This window comes from Macrotis lagotis, chromosome X (assembly GCF_037893015.1).
Source record: "Macrotis lagotis isolate mMagLag1 chromosome X, bilby.v1.9.chrom.fasta, whole genome shotgun sequence".
Lineage (NCBI taxonomy): Eukaryota > Metazoa > Chordata > Mammalia > Peramelemorphia > Peramelidae > Macrotis > Macrotis lagotis.
Window position 1 is genome coordinate 691,619,114 of NC_133666.1, and position 18,795 is coordinate 691,637,908.

The following is an 18,795-nucleotide window of genomic DNA, read 5'->3' on the forward strand; positions in this document are numbered from 1 at the left end:
CCAGCGGGCTCCTGGGCACCCTGGATGGAAACACGGGACAGTGGCTGCAAGGGTCTGATTTAATATCATACATATACAGAAATGTGCCCTGCGGGCCAGGCCCTCCCCTCTGGCCCCTTCCAGCCATGATTAACCTTAATAAATTAGTATGAAAGCCCCAAGGGGCCGCTCCCCAGCGGTCACCGATGATCTAGTCTCTTGCCTGGATGGCCTCCCTCAACAGGCTGACCTCACCCAAAGGAGGCTCTGGCAGCCCAGCCCCCACTGAGGTAGGGACCGAGGCCCAGGGGACCCCCCCGGCACACACCATCTTTGGTCGTGGGCTCAGCCCAAAGGCCTCCCTCCCATGGGGAGGGGAGATGCAGGGTGGGCATTCTGCTCTTGGATGGAAGTGGCAGGGAGGGTCCGCCTTCCAGGTGAGAGAATTTCTTCTGGATGAGCGAGACACAGTGTTCTGGAGACCGCCACGTGGCCCAGAGGCCCAGGGTGCTTCTAAGGTGTAGTTCTCAGGTGCCCTAAGGCTGGGCTGGGGCTAGCTCTCTGCCCAAGAGCTCCCTGTTGGGACCAGGGGAGAGCAGATGTCGGGACCGAGGCAGGAGTGAATGGCCGGGGTCCCCCTCCCACACCCACCTGCCACCTCCCCCTTCTCCATGACATTTCCTTGGAAGGCCAGGATTGGCAGTGGTAGGCTGTGCCCCTGGGGGTGGGCACCCAGGGGGGGTAGCAGTTACCTAGGATGTTGTGTTTGCAGAGGGGGCAGGTCTGTTGGAGGAGCAGCCAGGGGTCGATGCATTCCCGGTGAAATTCATGCAGACATGGAAGGACCCTTAGACACTGGACAGGAGGGGGAGAGGGAGGGAGGTGAAGCGCTGGGGCCATTGAGGGGAAAAGCCAAGTCCCTGGCTCTCCCTCAGCCTTGGGACACCTGGAGCTAGACCTAGGAGCTGGCGGTCTTCAAAGTCCTAAGGCTCCTCCTAGCTCTGACATTCTGAGACTCTGATGCATTGATAGAGCACCGACTGTGTACCAGAGACAGTCTGAGAATACAACAGCACTTAAAGAGCACCTACTGTGTGCAGCAGCATTTGAGAGAGGATGATGTGCAACATTATAGAGCACCTACTGTGTGTAGGCCCATTCTGAAACTCTTGATATGCATTTATATGGCACCTACCATATGCCAGGGACATTGTGACATGATAACAGCATTTCTAGAACCCCTACAGTGCACTAGGCACCATGGCTAGTGCTTCACAAATGCCTCGACCCTGGGAGGTTGCAGACATTTGTGGACTTGCCCAGGGCACACAACTAGGAAGTATCTGAGGCTGGATTTGAACTCAAGTCTTACTTCCTCCAGGCCTCAACAGAGGGGAGCATCATAGTTTATTTAAACTTCGCCCTTCCCATTAGCTCATCAGATCCTCATGAGAGTGAGGCTAGGGGCATCTAGGTGGCGCAGTGGATAAAGCACCAGCCCTGGAGTCAGGAGGACCTGGGTTCAAACCCGACCTCAGACACTTCATAATGACCTAGCTGTGTGGTCTTGGGCAAGCCACTTAACCCCATTGTCTAGCAAAAACCTTAAAAAAAAAGTGAGGTTGTTGTCTGCAGGGTTGCTAACCCCATATCACAGAGGAGGAAACTGAGGCCTAGGAAGTGAGCAGCGGGGGTGGGTGGGCATGTGTGAGCCAGAAATGTTTTCTGATGCACCAAGACTTTTGGGACTCTGCCCTCTGGCTCAAGAACCCTCACCTGATTTCTGTGGAACTGGTCCAGGCAGATGGCACAGGTCTGAATGTCGGGCATGTTGGGCTGGGGCTGGCGGCCTGGGTGGTAGCGCCGGGTTTTTAGGGCTGAGAGTGTCTGTAGGATGTGTTGTTTGAGGTCCAGCTGTGGGGAGGAGGTGCTCAGTATTGGGGGGGGAGAAATGGGGCGGGGGGAGAGCAGGGGAGGAGGAGGGGGAGCTCTCACCTGAGGGTCAGGCTCTGCTGTGCCATGCTGGGCCTGCCGCCGCCGGGCCTGGATGATAAGGCCCATGCAGAGGAGTAAGGCCACCAATAGGATGGTGTTCCAGAGCTGCTGCAGGTACTTCTAGGGGGAAGAACGTGGGGGTCAGGAAGCTCAGCCCTGCACCCAGGGAACCAGGCAGCTGTTCATCAGCCTCTGCCAGTCTGAGCCCCTGAGCATCTGAACCAGAGCTGGAGGGGCCTTAGAACAGGGGGTGTCGGAGCAGGGAAGCATCTTAGAATGGGGTGTCAGAGCAGGGAAGGGTCTTAGAACAGGGAATATCAGAGCTGAGAAGGGTCTTAGAAAACATTTTAGTCTCCCTAAATATTTTTCCCTAGCCTCATTTTATTTTGACTGTTGCCCTCGATTTTGGGATCCCAATCTAAGTACACAGCCACCCACCCCATCCTGATAAGGCAGTTACACAAAACCAGTCCGACACAACCTCTTGCCCAGGGCACACAACTAGGAAGTATCTGAGGCTGGATTTGAACTTGGCTCTTCCTCCCCAGCAATGACATATCCCAAGAGGAGCCTGAAGCTGGCCCTAGGAAAGGTCACTGGGCCCCTAATGCCTGCCTGCTGTGCCCCACAACTGACCAGAGACCCCAGAAGGGAAGTCCTTGGTTGTCACAAGAGATCTCAGCCAAATGTCTTGCTGCCTGGCCATGCTCTCCAAGCTCACAGGCTGGAAAGGTCCTGGAGGACCCTGGCTGTCTCCCCTGGGCTTTTCAAACTCGTTCTGCTTCGCAACCCTCTCTCCTAGAGCACAACTGTGATAGAAACCTAACAAGTCTCCTTGACTGCAGCTTCCATCTAATGTGATTGCTTTAACTCCCCAGTCATTCCCCCTTGCTCCAAAGCCTCCCTAGGGATCCATGCCCATGGGACTCCTAGGTCCCCCCTAGGGACCCTTTTTTCTAAGGTTTTTGCAAGGCAAATAGGGTTAAGCAGCTTGCCCAAGGCCACACAGCTAGTATTAAGTGTCTGAGGCTGGATTTGAACTCAGGTCCTCCTGACTCCAGGGCTGGTGCTCTATCCACTGTGCACGCAGCTGCCCCCCCCAAGGGACCCATTCTTGCAACAAGCATTTATCAATGACTAAACTCTTTAGATGACCAAGGTTGTTTTCCTCCTTCCTCCCTCCCCAAGGCTGGCTCCAGTCTACCTTTCTGGTCATCTTCCCCCTTTGGTCCTTTTCCTGTTCACTCCATCCTAGGGAACCAGGCTTACTGTCCCCCAGAGGGAAGGACTGTATTCAAGAAGCCATCCTTGATGCCCAGCTGGAATAATCAGACTAGGCCACATTCTGAAAAGGCACATTTAAAAAAATGTTCACAATCACCTTTGTAATGTGGTTGGCTCAAGAGGTAGGTGATGGAATGATCATTTTAGAGATGGGGAAACTGAGACTGAGTGGTTCAAGTATCTTGTCCAGGGTCACATAGCTAGCCTGTCACACTGCTGCCCTCCTCTGATTCTTCACCCAGTAACCTTTGGCGTTAGTTATATACAGCTATGGCAGTCTATAGCCCCTTCCCCCCTTAAAGTATAAGCTTCTGGAGGCAGGGACTATTCCTGGCATCCATGCATCTGTCTATCTACCGTCTGTCCATCCGTCCATCCATCCAATCTGCCCACCCACCCATATCTGAATGTCCATCCATCTATCCACCCATCCATTCATATGTCCATTTATACCCCCACTGTGTCTAGCAGGGCCTGTGCTCAGGGATGGTATCAAGTTTCTATGAGACATAGTCCCTTCCCTCAGGGAGCTTCCAGTTTAGAAGAGAAGTTAATAATATAATCAAAATGACAATTCTACCCAAATTAAATTACTTATTCAGTGCCGTATCAAACTACCAGTTAACTATTATACTGAGCTAGAAAAAATGGGAACAAAATTCATCTGGAGCCACAAAAGGGCAAGAATAGCAAGGAAACTGGTGAAAAAAAGGTAAAGGAAGGTGGTCTAGCTCTACTAGACATAAAGTGGCAGCATCAAAACTGCCTGGTACTGGTTAAGAAAGAGAAGGGAGGGGCGGCTAGGTGGCGCAGTGGATAGAGCACTGGCCCTGGAGTCAGGAGGACCTGAGTTCAAATCCGACCTCAGACACTTCATAACTACCTGTGTGGCCTTGAGTGAGTCACTTAACCACATTTGCCTTGCAAAAAAAAAAACCTAAAAAAAATATTAGGCAGAGATCCACATCTTACACCTTATACTAAAATAGGGTCAAAAGGGGTACAGGATTTAGATAACATAGACCAAATAACAGACTAAATCTATCTGAGGGATCTATGGAAAGGAGAGAGATTGATGACCAAACAAGAATTAGAGGACATTATAAATTACAAAATGGTTAATTTTGACTATATTAAAAATGTTTTGCACAAATCAAATCAATGCAGCCAAAATTAGTAGGAATGCAGAAAGAGGAGAAACAATCTTTACACCAGGAGTTCTGATAAAGATCTCATTTCTAAAATATACAGAGAATTGCTTCAAATTTATAAGGTTAGAAGAGTAGCTAAGACACAAACTATGGTTATCTTTAACAGATAACATGGCAGCAAGTGCCTAGGGAGGGGGACCCAGAGTGCTTTGTAGTAGCAAAGGGGAGTCTTCTCAGAGCAGGTACCTGGCCCCAGAGACCCCCACATACCTGAACCCTGGAGCCACTTTCTCCAGGGCAGATCACGCCCTGCCACTCCCCATAGAGGCCACCCCGAGACAGGCCACAGGTGGACCACAGGGTCAGCGTCAAACCCACATTTTCCAGCAGCATGGCCTGAGAGGTGATCTTGGCTGTGGCTTGTAGGCCGCTGACAAGGAAAAGTCACAAACAGGATCAGTGTTCACACCCTATCCTGGGGTCCTGCAGGCCTACCAGGACTATCCCCAAAGAGCTCTCTACAGAGCAACCATTCCCTTTGTTTATAGAACAACCAGCCCCCTCTCCTCTCCCTGCACCCATTTTACAGAGGAGGAGACTAAGGTCTCAAGAGAAAAACTCTGAGACAGCCAGGCAAGGCTGCATGTTGGGACTACAGCCTCTCCTGTCCCAGCTCTGGCTCCCAGTTCTCAACTCACCCAAGCAAGGCGCTCAGGAGTTTAGTGACGTTGTCAGACATCTGGACCACGATGATTGGCTTGGAAAGGACTTGGGATACATCCAGCTTCTCGGTGAGCAGGAACAGAGGGATCAGGGTGTGGACCGGGGCACTCCCCAGGTAGCCCTCCCCATGCCCTGGCTTGGCCTGGCCCGGCCCACCCAGAGCCTGCCTACCTCTCGGACTGCATTCTGGTTCAGGGCTAGGATGAGCAGGGCGGAGGCTCCCAGGACCAGTGCTCGCTTCATCTGGGGGTGGGTGGGGAGGACAGAGGTGTCGGACACTTGTTGTCCCTGGGACTCTGGGGACTGGAGCCTCTTTCAGCCCTGAGGCCCATCTCCTCTGGGAAAGCCCCCCTGAGAACAGTAGTCCATTCTCCCTTGGGGTCATCCTCCCAAGCCCCCCTAGCCTTCCAGCCACGTCACCTTGTTGGCCACAGCGGAGGTGAAGGATTCCTCGGGGCTGGCTCCCTGGGCCTCCACCTGCTCCTTACCCACTGGGACCACGCCAATCCAGTCATCGCCGGCCTGAAGCTGGGGCTCCTCATCCCCCACCTAGGGCCATGGAGGACTGTGAGGGGGTGAGAGGTAGGAGAGGGCTAGGGCTGAGCCAGGCTTGGGTCAGGCTGGGGTGGGGGTGGAGATCTGGGGGCTGGATGGCCTATTTCTGTCTGGAGTCTTCACCTGGAGCTGGGGTGGGGTGGGAGGTACTAGTTTCAAAGCCTCAAGTCCAAAACCTCATATATTTAGGCCAGGAAGGGGCCTTTAAGGCCTCATTCCTCCAACACAGCCTCACGTGCTCAGAAGGAGCAAAGGGAGAATTTGAACCCAGGTTTGCAGGCACCAGAGTCAGCATTTGCCCTCCGAGAGGTCTTCAGGACCCAGATCTGGTGTGTCTAGGGTTGGAGGCCCAGGGAGGAGGGTCCTGGAACTGAGAGCAGGCTCAAGTCGGGGTCTGGGGCAGAGATCTGAAGGTCACATCTGGGGCCTGGACTGAGCCTTGAAGTCCTGGGTGGGGCGGTTGGGTAGAGAGGCATAATCCAGGGTCAGTGCCTCAGTTAGGACAGGGCTGTCCGAGGCCAGGGACAGGAAGCAGTAACTGAACACGAGGCCTGGGTCCCTGCCCCCTGGGGCCTTGGTTTTCTGATCTGTAAAAGAGGCTGATGGAGTTACAGTGGATGACATTTACGGGGGTCTCTCCTAACCGTGGGGCCGGGATGCTGGCAGGGTTTAGGGGTGCCGTGTTGGAGGGCCAGGCTGGGTTCCGGCTCCAGGCAGAGTGGCTGGGGTCTCAAGTTGAAGCCTCAGTCCCAGGCTGGAGTCTTGGGACCTCGGGGGGGGGGGGGCTATTTGGCTGAGGTGGCCCGGATCTCTTCTTTGTCCGGGCTTGGGTGAAGGTTCCCGGGCAAAGCTTGGGAGGGAGGGAGCGGCTGAGAAAGATCTGGGAGCCCCGGGGCTTAGGAGAGAGGGTCCCAAGCCAACCTGGAACTAGGTCCTGGTGGAGTCGGGCCCCCCCAGCTGGCCTCATCTTGATGGCCGCTGGTTGGCCTTCAGTTAGCTCTGGTTCCAGCTGGGAGAACCAGTCCGGGAAGTCACAGACCTTTGGGCTTGCGGCTTGAGAAATGGGGTTGGGGGCCCAGAGTTGAGGGGTCCCTGGCTAGGGCGGGTCACTCTTGGGAGAGCTGGGCCCAGAACGGGAGGGGGAAGCCTGGGCTCCCTGGGTTTGGGGTAGAGAGGGACTTGGGGGGAGGGTGCTGCTCCCTGGGCCCTGCTTAGAGGCTCTTGGGGCAGATGGGGGTGGACAGCTTCCCCTGTCCCAGGGAGGGGTCATGGGTCGGGGTTCAGTCAGCTCTGGCTCGGACTGGGGGAACTGGTCCGGTGAGCTCATGGCTCCTTGGGACTGGGGACCCGGAGCTGCCAGGGGGGACCCCTGGGAGCGCTGAGCTCGGAGCGGGCAGGGGCAAGCCCGGCTCGCCGGCCTTGGGGTGGGGGCGTCGCCGCTCCGGGGCCCGGCTTGGGGGGCACCACCCCCGCCCCCGCCCCGCGGCCCCGGGGGCTGACTCACCAGCACCAGCCGGCCCTGCAGCCCCGGTCCGGGCCCGGGTCCGGGCGGCGGCGCCCCGCGCGGGGGCCCGCCCAGCAGGGCGCCCTGGAGGGTGTAGCTGGCCTGGGGGCCGCCGCAGCCGCACGTCCACCCGCGCCCCGCAGCCCGGGCCGCCCGGGCCCAGGCCCAGGCCCAGGGGCAGCAGCGCGGCCAGCAGCAGCAGCAGTGGGGGCGGCGGGGGCGGCCCGGGCCAAGGGAGCGCGGGGGCCGGCCATGGGCGCGGGGCGGCCCGGGAGGGGGCCCAGATCCGCAGCGGCCTGGCGGCCGGACAGCGACGCAAGCAGCCGGCCCGGGGCCGCCCTCTGCCGGCGGCCGGGGCTGGGGGGCGGGCGGGGGGCCGGGGGCCGGCCGGGGCGGGGAACCCCTGCTCCGGAGGCGGGGATGCGGAGAGCCTACGGGCGACAGATGGGGGCCACAGAGGAGGGAGCAGGAGAAGGAAAGAGAGAGACAGAGGGAGAGAAAGAAATGGGGGGGGGGGGAGAGAGAGAGAGAGAGAGAGAGAGAGAGAGAGAGAGAGAGAGAGAGAGAGAGAGAGAGAGAGAAACGAGAACAGGAAAGGGAGGGTTCGGAGAGGAAGACTGAAAAGGGGGCGGGGGATCCAGCCAAGCAGACCCAGAGACTGGCAGGAAAGGCTTCCTAGAACCAGTGGCATCTAAATTACACTTGTAGAAATGGGCAGGACTTCACCAGGGCAAGAGAGGGAGGGGAAGACATTCCAGATCTAGGGAGCACCGTGAGTAAAGGCATAGACTTGGGAGGGAGGATGTGTGGCATATTTGGGGGAAGGAGAGTAGGCCTGTTTGACTGGGCTGGTGAGTGCGTGGAGAGGGAAGAGGTGTTAGTAAGAATTTATTCAGTGTTTACTGAGACTGAGGTGGGACCAATGTGATTGCAAAAGGCCCCAAATGCCAGGCAGGGGAGTCTAAACTTTACTCATAGGGCAGTAGGGAGCCACTGAAAGTTTTCTGAGCTAAGGAGAGATAGGACCAGCTCTGCACAAAAGAAAGATTTTGGCAATGAGGTGAAGGGAGCGAGGACAGAATACTGATAGACAAACTGGCCAAAGTTCAGGTGGAAAGCAAATGAGGACTGGCACCAGAGAGGAGGGGGCTTGAGGAAGGGCTTGGTAATGAACTGGTTATGAGAGTGAAGAGTCTAGGAGACTGCCAAGGCGATTAATGTGGAAATGCCAGTGTCCTGGAGGGGCAGGGCAGGAAGACTAGGCCTGGGGGAAAGCAGACTTACCTAGTAGGGCATCCAGCTGACTCCTGCTGGCAAGGCCCTACAAGCCTGATTAATCATAGCAGATTGATAGAGGGTGCCAGGGTCTGCAGAGCCCTCTTTTTCTCATTTCCCATTTCCCTGGTTTTCTTCAAAGTTTAGCTCAAAGGCCAACAATCTGAATTTATTTAGGCCTACTGTGGGCTCTTGTGCTGGGCTCTGGGAGTATGAAGAAAAATAAAGAAAACCAATCCCTGCCCTCAAGAGGCTTCCATTCTACTAATTAGTTGCAGAGAGAAGTATAAGCAGGACACAAACAAATATTAAGCTCCCATCATGTGCTAGACAACAGAATTACCAAGACAAAAATGAAATCCCTGCCCTTCAGGAGCTTACATTCTGCTGAGTGGCTATAGATACAGGGGGGAGGAGGGATGGAGGGAGAAAAGGAGAGAGAGAGAGAGAGAGAGAGAGAGAGAGAGAGAGAGAGAGAGAGAGTCACAAATATTAAGCTCCCACTATGTACTAGGCAAGGAAACTAGATGGTAAGCTAGATAGAATACTGGGCCTAGAGTCAGAAAAATTCATCTTCATGAGTTTGAATCTAACCTTAGATACTTACTAGTTGTGTGACCCTAACAAATCACTTCACTGTATTTGCCTCAGTTTCCTCATCTGTCAAGTGAGCCAGAGAAGGAAAAAGCAAACTACTCCAGTGTCTTTGCCAAGAAAAATGCCAAATGGGGTCACAGAGAGTCAACATGACTGAATAGCAACAGTGTGTTAGGCAATAAGGTGATCAAGACAAAAATGAAACAAATCCCTGCCCTCAGGGAGTTTACATTCTCCTGAAGAGGAATATGAAGTTAGGTTGCCAATGGGCCTATGGTGAAATGAAGATGAAATAGGTCCAGCCCTGTAAGCATCTTAAGGGCAGGCATGATTTCTTGGGATCATGGCTCTGAAGTCCCAAATGGCCTCAAAATCTAATTCAACTTTGTTTTACAGAGAAGGAAACTGAGGTCCAGTGAGGTTAAGTGACTCGTTTAAAATCACACATCAGAGGCAGGCACCATTTGAACTCAGATCCTCTGATTCCAGAACTTAGAGCCTTTTTCACTGTCCACTTTGGCCTCCGTATCTTCAGCACCATCACAGCCCCGATGAAGAAGTAGGAATTGAACAAATGGTTGTTAATTGAATTGTACAACTCTGTGAGGAAGATACTACAATTGTTGCTGTCTATTTTGCACATGAGTAAACTGAGGCTCAGCTAGGTGACAGGACTTGCCTATGGCTACCTGGAGTGAAGCAGATACTGAGAAGAAGATGGGGGAGATATAGGGGAGGGGAAGGGGAAGATAGGCAAAGAGAGAGCAAAGGTAGACAGAGTCAGAACCAGAGCAAAGGAAAATGAGGAGCTAGACATAGGTAGAAGAGGGAAGGATGTGGGAACACAGAGATAGCAATGGAAAAGTCAGATGGAAGGAAAGTCAACTGGAGCAAGGGGAGAGAGATGGAGAGATCTAGAGAATGTAAGAGATCCAGGGAAGGCCGAGAGACCTAGGGGGTAGGTATAGACACAGAGGGAACAAAGGAGGGGGCAGCCAGAGGTGGAGAGACAGAAAGAGGAATGGGGAAAGAGGGAAAGACAGGGAGAGAAGGAAGGACAGTAAGAGAGACAGAGAAGACAGCAAGAAAGAAACATGCTAGAGAGAGAGAAAGAGAGGACAGAGACAGAAAAAATGAGGAGGCAGGGACAGCGGAGTCAGGAGAACAGATGTAGAGATAGCAGGAAAAAGAGGAAGAGGAGAAACATGAAGAAGAGAGAGGGGAGAGGCAAGGAAGGAGATATGAAGAGAAGGGAGATGGAGATGGGAGGGAGACAAAGGAGAGAGAGACAGAAAGAGAGAGGTGCACACACACAGAGAACCAGAGATAGAGACAGAGAGACACATAGAGAGACAGAGACAGTCATAGTGAGAGAGAGAGACCCAGAAATTCAGAGAGTGGTTGGGATGGGAGAGAGACACAGAGAGACAGAGACAAAGAGAGGGGGAAGAGGGAGGGAGGGAGGAAGGGAAAGAGAGAGAGAGACAGAAAGACAGAGAAACAGAAAGAGAGAACTGAGAAAAAGAAGAGAGGGAAAGAGAGAAGTGGAGGTATGAGAGATGACCAAGGCACAGTAGAAGCCTAAGAAAGCAATGGTCTCCTCTTTATCCTGCTCTCATCCCACACCCCACACACCAGCCCATCACAGTATCATATAGTTACTCAGATGTGTGTATCTGTGAGTTAGCCCCTCCTGAAGGCCCAGACCAAGATTCTGGGAAGCGTTGCCTGCCTCTCTGCTCAGAGGGTCATAGTGGTACAGCTAGACCAGCTGCCTAATCCCTTGATTTTACAGATGAGGAAACTGAGACTCAGAGGGCGAAGTGACTTGTCCAGGCTCTCACAGCAAGGAAGGATTCAAGGAAGGATTCAAATCTAGGTGCCACCCAGCTGGGATAATGGAGATAGCACCAGACTTGAAGTTGGAAGACTCAGAGTTCAAATTCTGCCTTAGAGCAAGATGGAGATAATATTTTCTTTATTTTATTCTAGTTTCCCCTTAGTTACATGCAAAAACAAGTTTCAACATAGACATCCAAATTCACTGGAGTTTCCAATTCTCTCCCTTCCTCCACCCCACCCTCATTGAGAAAGAAAATTACTTGATAAAGGCTAAAAATGTATAGTCATGAGAAACATCACAATAGACATGTTGAAAAAATAAATATAACCCCTCCCCCAGAAAAGAGCAACCTCAAGAAAAATAAAGTGAAAAAAAAAAAGACAAGCTTCAATCTGTATTTTTTTTCCCAGTTTTTGCAAGGCAATGGGGTTAAGTGGCTTGTCCAAGGCCACACAGCTAGGTAATCATTAAGTGTCTGAGGCTGGATTTGAACTGAGGTACTCCTGACTCCAGGGCTGGTGCTCTATCCACTGCGCCACTTAGCCACTCCTGGTTCAATCTGTATTCAGACCTCATCAGCTCTGTCTTTAGGATGAATAGTATTCTTTACCATAAGTTCTTCAGAGTTCTCTTGGGTCAGAGTATAGTTGAGAAAAGGTAGTTCATTCCCAGCTGATCATCCTGCGGCATTGTTGCTCCTTTGTATCCAGTACATTTCCCATGGCACCTGCTCCTGGAAGTTTTTTTTTAACTGAGAACATCCTGTTCATCATTGCCCGTAACAGAACAGCTTTTCATGTCAATCACATAAACATGGAGATAATATTGCTGCTGCCCCCAGCTGGATGGTGTGAGAATCCAATTAGATAGGAGATTAGGAATGCCTAAATGAGAGCTAGTATTATTGTCATCTTTATTATTATCCAGGCACTTGTCAGTGGCTGGCGCATAGTAGGCATTTAATATAATGACTGATTCTTCTCCCTTCTGCTGCATTTGAGACTCAGATTTTCTGGGACAATGTTAGGACTGGAGGGTCTTGAGAACAGGGGATGTCAAAGCTGAGAGGGGCCTGAGAACAGGAGATGTCAGAACTAGGGGGAGGGTCTTAAAATCATACTGCCTCTAACTTTATAGAGAAGCTACAGCCCCAAAAGCATACTGGACTTGTCTAAGTTCTAGACTATGAAGCAATTTTATCATAGGCTAATTATCCCCATGTGAATCTTACATTCATATACCACAATTTGTTTTACCAACCCCAATCATGGGACATCCGCTTTGTTTCCAGTTCTTGAATATCATAAAATGTGCTGTGATCAGTTTTTTGGAGTATATGAGGACTTCTTCCTTGGGGCAATACTCCTGGTAATGGAGTCTCTGATTCAAAGGATTATGGGCACTTTAGTTGCTTTAGTTACACAATTCCAAATTTCTTTCTAAAATGGCTGTACTGTTTTCACAGTTCCATCGACAATGTATGAGTGTATCATTCCACACCTCCTCCAACACTGACTCAACATTTTTTGGTTATTTTTATAAGCAGGCATTCATTAGCATGTCAGTTTCTATTCTAAACTCTGGTGATACTAAGATAGGGGAAAAAAACCATCTACTCAAAAAGCTTACAGTCTGATGGTTAGTCCAACTATGTACAAAGTCATATGAAGGAAGTCAGGGAGACCAGGAGATCTTTCATTCCTCTTTTGACCTTTCCACAGAACTTAGAAGAAGGTTCTTACTACTGTCAAGATTTGTATTAAGGGACTAATTTGGAAGTTAGAGTATCAGATTATATCATCCCTCCCTCAAAAATCGACAGTGGTTCCCTATTACCTCCAGATTCTTCATCCTAGCACTGAGGCTCCCATGCTTGATCTTGTATGGGATCCCTGGGCCCTTTTGCCTCTGGACCTTCCTTGAGGTACCCTTCTCTCTCTCATTTCCCCTCCTATTAATGGAGTCTCTGATTCAAAGGATTATGGGCATTTTAGTTGCTTTCATTACACAATTCCAAATTTCTTTCTAAATGGCTGTACGGTCTCACAGTTCCATCGACAACATATGAGTGTTCTTCAAGCTTGACTCAGAGTGGATCTGGTGCCTTCTGAGATGTGTCACAGAGGAGCTCCCGGGAATCCATATATCACCCCCTCCTCAATAGTATCTCCCCTCATTCTCGGCCTTCCAGCTCACACAGCCCTTTGCCCTTCTTGGATGCTCTGATCATGTCCTGTTGGCATTCTGATTATCTGTGTTTGTGTCTTATTCCCCTCCTAGACTTTGAGCTTCCCTGGGTCCAGATGGCATCTTTCCAGGACTTAGTGTCTCCTCCGGCAACCCCCCCCCCCCAATAGCCTGCACACTGACAGGAGCTCCTGGGATTTTCCTGAGCCTTTTATTTTTATTGATCTGCATCCACTGCCTAGATTCCCAGATTCATTTTACTTGTCATAAAGATTAGTAGGAAAGCCAAAAAGGGAACTCAGCAAAACTGCCAATGTCTCATAGTAGACACTACTCTAAACCCTGGGCCCCCACCCCCCATGATGATGGGAAAGAGGCACAGAAAGAACTTTAACAATGGTTTTTGAAATTGAATATCTTGAATTTAGAGCTGGAGGGACCCTGGGGCCACCTATGTTGAGGAGGGACTGAACCAGTGGGGTTGAGAGACCTGACCAAGGCCACACAGGCAGCTGAATCAGGTTGGAGCTTGGGTCCTCTAACTACAAAGTTACTTCCCTTCCTCCTATACCATTCTGACATGGGATCTGATTCCTTCAATTTACCTAGGAAGAAGCTGAAACATAGGCCCAAGGTCACCTAGGGTGTAGGGGACAGAGCAAGACTTAATAGAGTGAGTATGGCTCTAAAGTCAATGTTCTTTTTTTTCTTCTCTCCCTCCCTCTTTCCTTTCCTTTTCTTTCCTTCCTCCCTTCCTCCCTCCCATCCTTCCTCCCTCTTTCCCTTCCTTCCTCCCTTTGTCTTTCCTTCCTCCTTTCTTCTTTCCTTTTCTTCTTCCTTCCTTCCTCTTTCCTTTCTTTCCCTTCCTTTCTCCTTCCTTCCTTTTTCTCTTCTTCTTTCCTTCCTCCTTCCTTCTTTTCTTCCTTCTTCCCTCCCTCCTTTCTTCCTACCTTCTTCCTTCCTTCCTTTCTTCTCCCTTCCTTTCTCCTTTTTCATCCTTCTTCTTTTCTCCTTTCCTTTCTCCTTCCTTCCTTCTTCCTTCTTTTCTTCCTTTCCTTCTCTTTCTTTCCTTTCTTTCCCCTTCCTTTTTCCTCCTTCCTTTTCTTCCCCTTTCTTCCTCCTTCCTTCCTCTTTCTTTTCTTTCTTCTCCCTTCCTTCCTCCCTACTTCCTTCCCTCTGGTCTTCCTTCCTTCCTTTCTCTTCCCCCCCTTTTTCCTTTCCACTTCCCCCCCTTTCAGTTGCTGGACACTCATTTTTCAGCCTCAAACGCTCAAACAAACCCATCATCTCTTTCACTTCCCAATAGTGCCAGAGTAGAGCTGGGAGGGGCCTTAGAGCAGAGAACATATGTGCTCACATATGTACTCCAGGCATCATTATTTCCAGAAAAAAACTGAGTCTGAGGAAAGTTAAGTGACTTCTTCAAGGTCCCACAGCAGGCAGATCACGAAGGCAGAAGTGAAACTTTCTGGCTCCGGGTCCCATCCATTCTCCAAAGAGCTGGGCTCCCCCTTTCCTCAGGTTTCTTCTCCAACTCTTTCCAAACCATTTGGAATCACAGAATGTGTGAAACCCGTTGTGACCACCAGAGGGTGCCATGACTAAACCCACCGAATTTGAGGCAGATCTGAATTTGAATCCTACCACCTACTAGTTCTGTGATTCTCGACACAAGCCACTCAATCTTCCTGGGTTCCTACTCTTTAAAATGAGGGGGTGGGACCCCATGGTTTCTAGGGACCTTTCTAGCTCAATGCTTTCCCAGGCCTTCTTGGTAATCCTGTGCTGGGTTGGGCTCAGCTGGGTTGGTTCCTTCCTCCTGCCTATGTATAGAGGGAAGGGGGCTGGGGTGGGGGGGATGGAGTGGGGAGTGGCGAATGACCACATCCCAAGACCACCCAAGTTCTCAGATGTTGGGCTTTTTCCGGCTCAGGTTAATTGCCCCCAGAGGCCTCTGGGAAGGAATTTGCTGGGCATGAAAGAGATTAGATTAAGCCCTGGCAGGGAGGGGCAGACCCAAGGAATCTGCCCTGTTTGTTTGGGGAGCAGGAGGTTAAACCCTGCCCTTGAACCTTCCTGCTCCTACCCCCAACCCTGTGAGTCCAGGGTCCTGAGAGAAATTCATTCCGCCTGAACCCCTCAAGATGAGATGCCCAAGGATGCTGAGCTAACTCTGAGGTGCTGTCCAGCTCTGAAGTCCTGAGACCCAACTCACCTCATCAGCAATGACAGGAGCATAAATGGAGAGCTGGTCTGAAAAACTGGGCCTGGGGAAAAGTGATTTGTCCAGGGTCCTACAGTGAACCAGTAGTGGTCATGGTGGGACCCTTCCCACTGAACCACCAGCCTGCCTAATGTCGTGAGTGCCTCAGTCAAATGTGTAAGACACATGGGGATGGCCTGGGGATCCCCAAGTCCTAAAGCTAGGGAGGAGAAAGGGGTCAATGGTCTGGGTCAATGACCAGGGTCACAGATAGAAATCAAGGCGTGATCATGATACTAGCTAGCCTTGATAGGGCACAGGGACTGTGAGAAGCACCTTAGTGATATCTCATTTGATCTTCACAATGACCATGGGAGGCAGCTGATATTATCTCCATTTTGTTTTTGTTGTTATTCCATCATTTGGGCGTATCTGACTCTCTGCAACTCCATTTGGTTTTCTTGGCAAAGATCCTAGAGTGGTTCACCAGTTCCTTCTCCAACTCATTTTACAGATAAGGAAACTGAGGCAAACTGAATTGACTTGCCTAGGGTCACTCAAATAGTAAATGTCTGAGGCTATATTTGAACTCAGGAAGCTGAATCTTCCTTCCTTTAGGCCCAGATTTCTATGCACTGCACCACCTTATCCCTACAGATGAGAAAACTGAGGCTGGCACAGGTTAACTGATTTGCCCAGAGTCACCCAGATGGTAAATGGCTGTGCTTTATCTATTGCGCCATCAAGGATGGGACAGTCAACTCATCCATGTTCTAGGGTTGGGATAGAGATAAGCAATGTTTACTGGGTCTCTCTCCCAATGGGAGAAAGCTGGGTGGTGCAGTGGATAGAGACCTGGAGTCAGGAAGGCCTCATTTCCAATCTACACCCTGGACAAGTCACTTCACCCTCTTTGCCTCAGCTTCCTCATCTGTATAATGAGCTGCCGAAGGAGATGACAACCCCCTCTCGGATCTTTGCCAAGAAAGCCCCCAAATAAGGTCACAAAGGATCAGACATGACTGAAACGATACCCACACACACAACAACCCATTTCTGTCTCAGGTTGGGCACCACTGGGGGTCTGATCTGAGGGCATTCCTCATCCCCTCTTTTCCCAATCTGCTTCTGAGTTAGGAAGTGGCTGGGACTATCAGCCTTATTTTAGAGTTGAGAAAGCTGAGGTCCACAGGGGCCTCAGAACTGGTAAGTCGCAGAACTATCCAGGCCTTGAATCCAGGTCTCTGGGTTCTGAGTCAGAGGTATAGCCTAGAATCCCAGAGTAGGTAGGTTGGGGGACACAGGGTGAAGCAGATAGAGGCAGGACCTGGGAGCCTTGAGATCCGACCTTTGTGGGAGCCAGAGTCTGATCCTGGCCCTGAGCTCTCCCCACAAGAACACCTGCTGGGCCGGGCCGTCCCCCTTCCCTTACCCCCTTCTTCCTGCCTCCCCCCTCAGTTTTCCCATAACTGGGACACTTCATTCTAAAAGGGATTTGACTTCCCTAGAGACAACTGGAGACGGGTGAGAAAGAGCCTGGGGATTAGACTGAGAAGATGATATGAAGGGAAGGGCAGGGACGGAATGAGCTGAGCTCAGCCTGGAGGGGGCTAGGAACCAAGGGGGGCCCAGGGGATTTAGGGCCCCACAGGATGGGAGGCGGGTGGGGGGGAGGACTGCTCAATTTCTCCCTATTGTGCCCTGAAAGCAGATATGGCTGGCACAGCCAGTCGTCGGGGCTTTGGGCTCTGATCCCCCACCTGGGCCCTGGCAGGTGCAGAGGGGACAATGAGAGGCCAGCGGGAATGAGGCAAGGGCTCCTGGGAGAGCAGGGTTGAATGGGGCCTCGGGAGGGCCTGGGGTGGGGCTGGGGGCTTTGGCCACAGATGGCAGACAAAGAATACACTGTGGAGACATGGAATGGGGGGATGGGAGACAGGAACAGGGATGGAAGATATGGAATTGGGGGCTGGGAGATATGAACAGGGGGATGAGAAACAGAACAAGAGGACATTGGGGAAGGTTTTTTATAATCACCTTTTTTTTTTTTAAAGTTTTTTGTAAAGCAATGGGGTTAAGTGGCTTGCCCAAGGCCACACAGCTAGGTAATGATTAAGTGTCCAAGGCCAGATTTGAACCCTGGTACTCCTGACTCCAAGGTCAGTGCTCTATCCATTGTGCTACCTAGCTGCCCCAGAATCCACTTTTAAAATAAATTGGCATTATCAACTTGCTTGAGTTTAGACAATCAGCAAAACAAGGCAGCAAGCCCAGATTTGTAACCTTTGCTCATTCTACAATTGACCTTCCAGAACCTTTAAACTGGTTCTAGCTTAACCCTAGGCAGAGAATAGGGCATGTTAAATAATTTGGAACTGAAAGTGTCTGAGCAATGAGGGACCTTAGAACAGAGAATGTCAGAGCTGGGAGAGCTTTTAGAACAAGGGATGTCAGGTCTGGTAGGATCTCAGAACAGACCTGGGAGATTCAAACCCCTATTTTCCATTGAGCCAGTCCCATGTTCCTTTGCTGCAGAGTGTTGCATGGAACGGTAGTCTTCTGTCTCCCCATCCCTAAAAGTGGGGCTGAGTCCCTGTACCACCTTTGAGTCCTGGGCTTTCTGAGGCTGGGGAAGTGTCCAGACTCTGACCACCTGATGTGGGGAGGGGACAGCTGCGGCCCAGAGGATGCTCGGCTTTGGATTCTGCCCGGGGCAGAGGGGTCCATATCTCAGCCTCATAGAGGAAGGTCCTTTCCTCTGCCGTACACTGGATCTTCCTTAATTCTCTAGCATTTCTCCATGATGCCCCAGACCAGGGACTGGACTCCGACAATACTCTGAGTCCCTTAGGGGTGATCCTTCCCCAATCTGGGCCTCGGGTTCATAGATCATAGAATGCTGGACTTGAAATCTGGAAGCTCCAAATTCTAATGCTACCTAATCGAATCCTATACTTAGCGGTTGCGTGTTTAGCCTCTGCCTCTCTTGGTTTCCTCACCTGTGAAATGGGACCCCAGATACAGAAGGTAAAGTGTTCCCCAAACCTTCCTGTACTATGTCAATGCTCATTACTATGAAAATGGAGAGGGCGGAGCAAGCGGATTCTCCTTAATTCTGGGTCCCCAGTGTCACTGGTGCTGATGATGTTTGTCCTTTCTCGAAGCAGACCATGACATCAATGGGGTGATGCCATGACAAGCACGTGAATTGGATTTGAGTGGGAGGGGCTTGTCCCAAATCACCAGCCTCACTTTCTCCTCCAGAGTCATCTGGATTTAGGGACCGGATATGGACCAGGATGACTGGAGATGGCCCAGGATGAGAGACAGTCGGGGTTAAGTGACCTGTTCGAGGTCACACAGCTAGTAAATGTCCGAGGTCAAATTTGAACTCAGGTTCTTCTGACTCCAGGGCTGGTGCTCTATCCACTCTGGTGCCGCCTAGGTGCCTGGAATCAAACATTCCACCGGCTGCAGTGCTAACATTCCAGAAGATTCC

The 18,795-nt window shown here is 51.3% G+C and overlaps 1 protein-coding gene across 1 annotated transcript; it reads right to left on the reverse strand.

Annotated features, from left to right (window-relative positions):
- Positions 1-15: 15 nt before the first annotated feature.
- Positions 16-18,036, reverse strand: RNF215 (ring finger protein 215). The gene is given in 13 exon segments (XM_074202259.1): positions 16-555; positions 732-834; positions 1,756-1,893; positions 1,975-2,094; positions 4,680-4,839; positions 5,108-5,193; positions 5,304-5,375; positions 5,553-5,681; positions 7,192-7,299; positions 7,301-7,622; positions 15,309-15,516; positions 17,057-17,201; positions 17,896-18,036. Coding segments are annotated over 13 exon segments (1,755 nt in total). The 3' UTR covers positions 16-532.
- Positions 18,037-18,795: the final 759 nt, after the last annotated feature.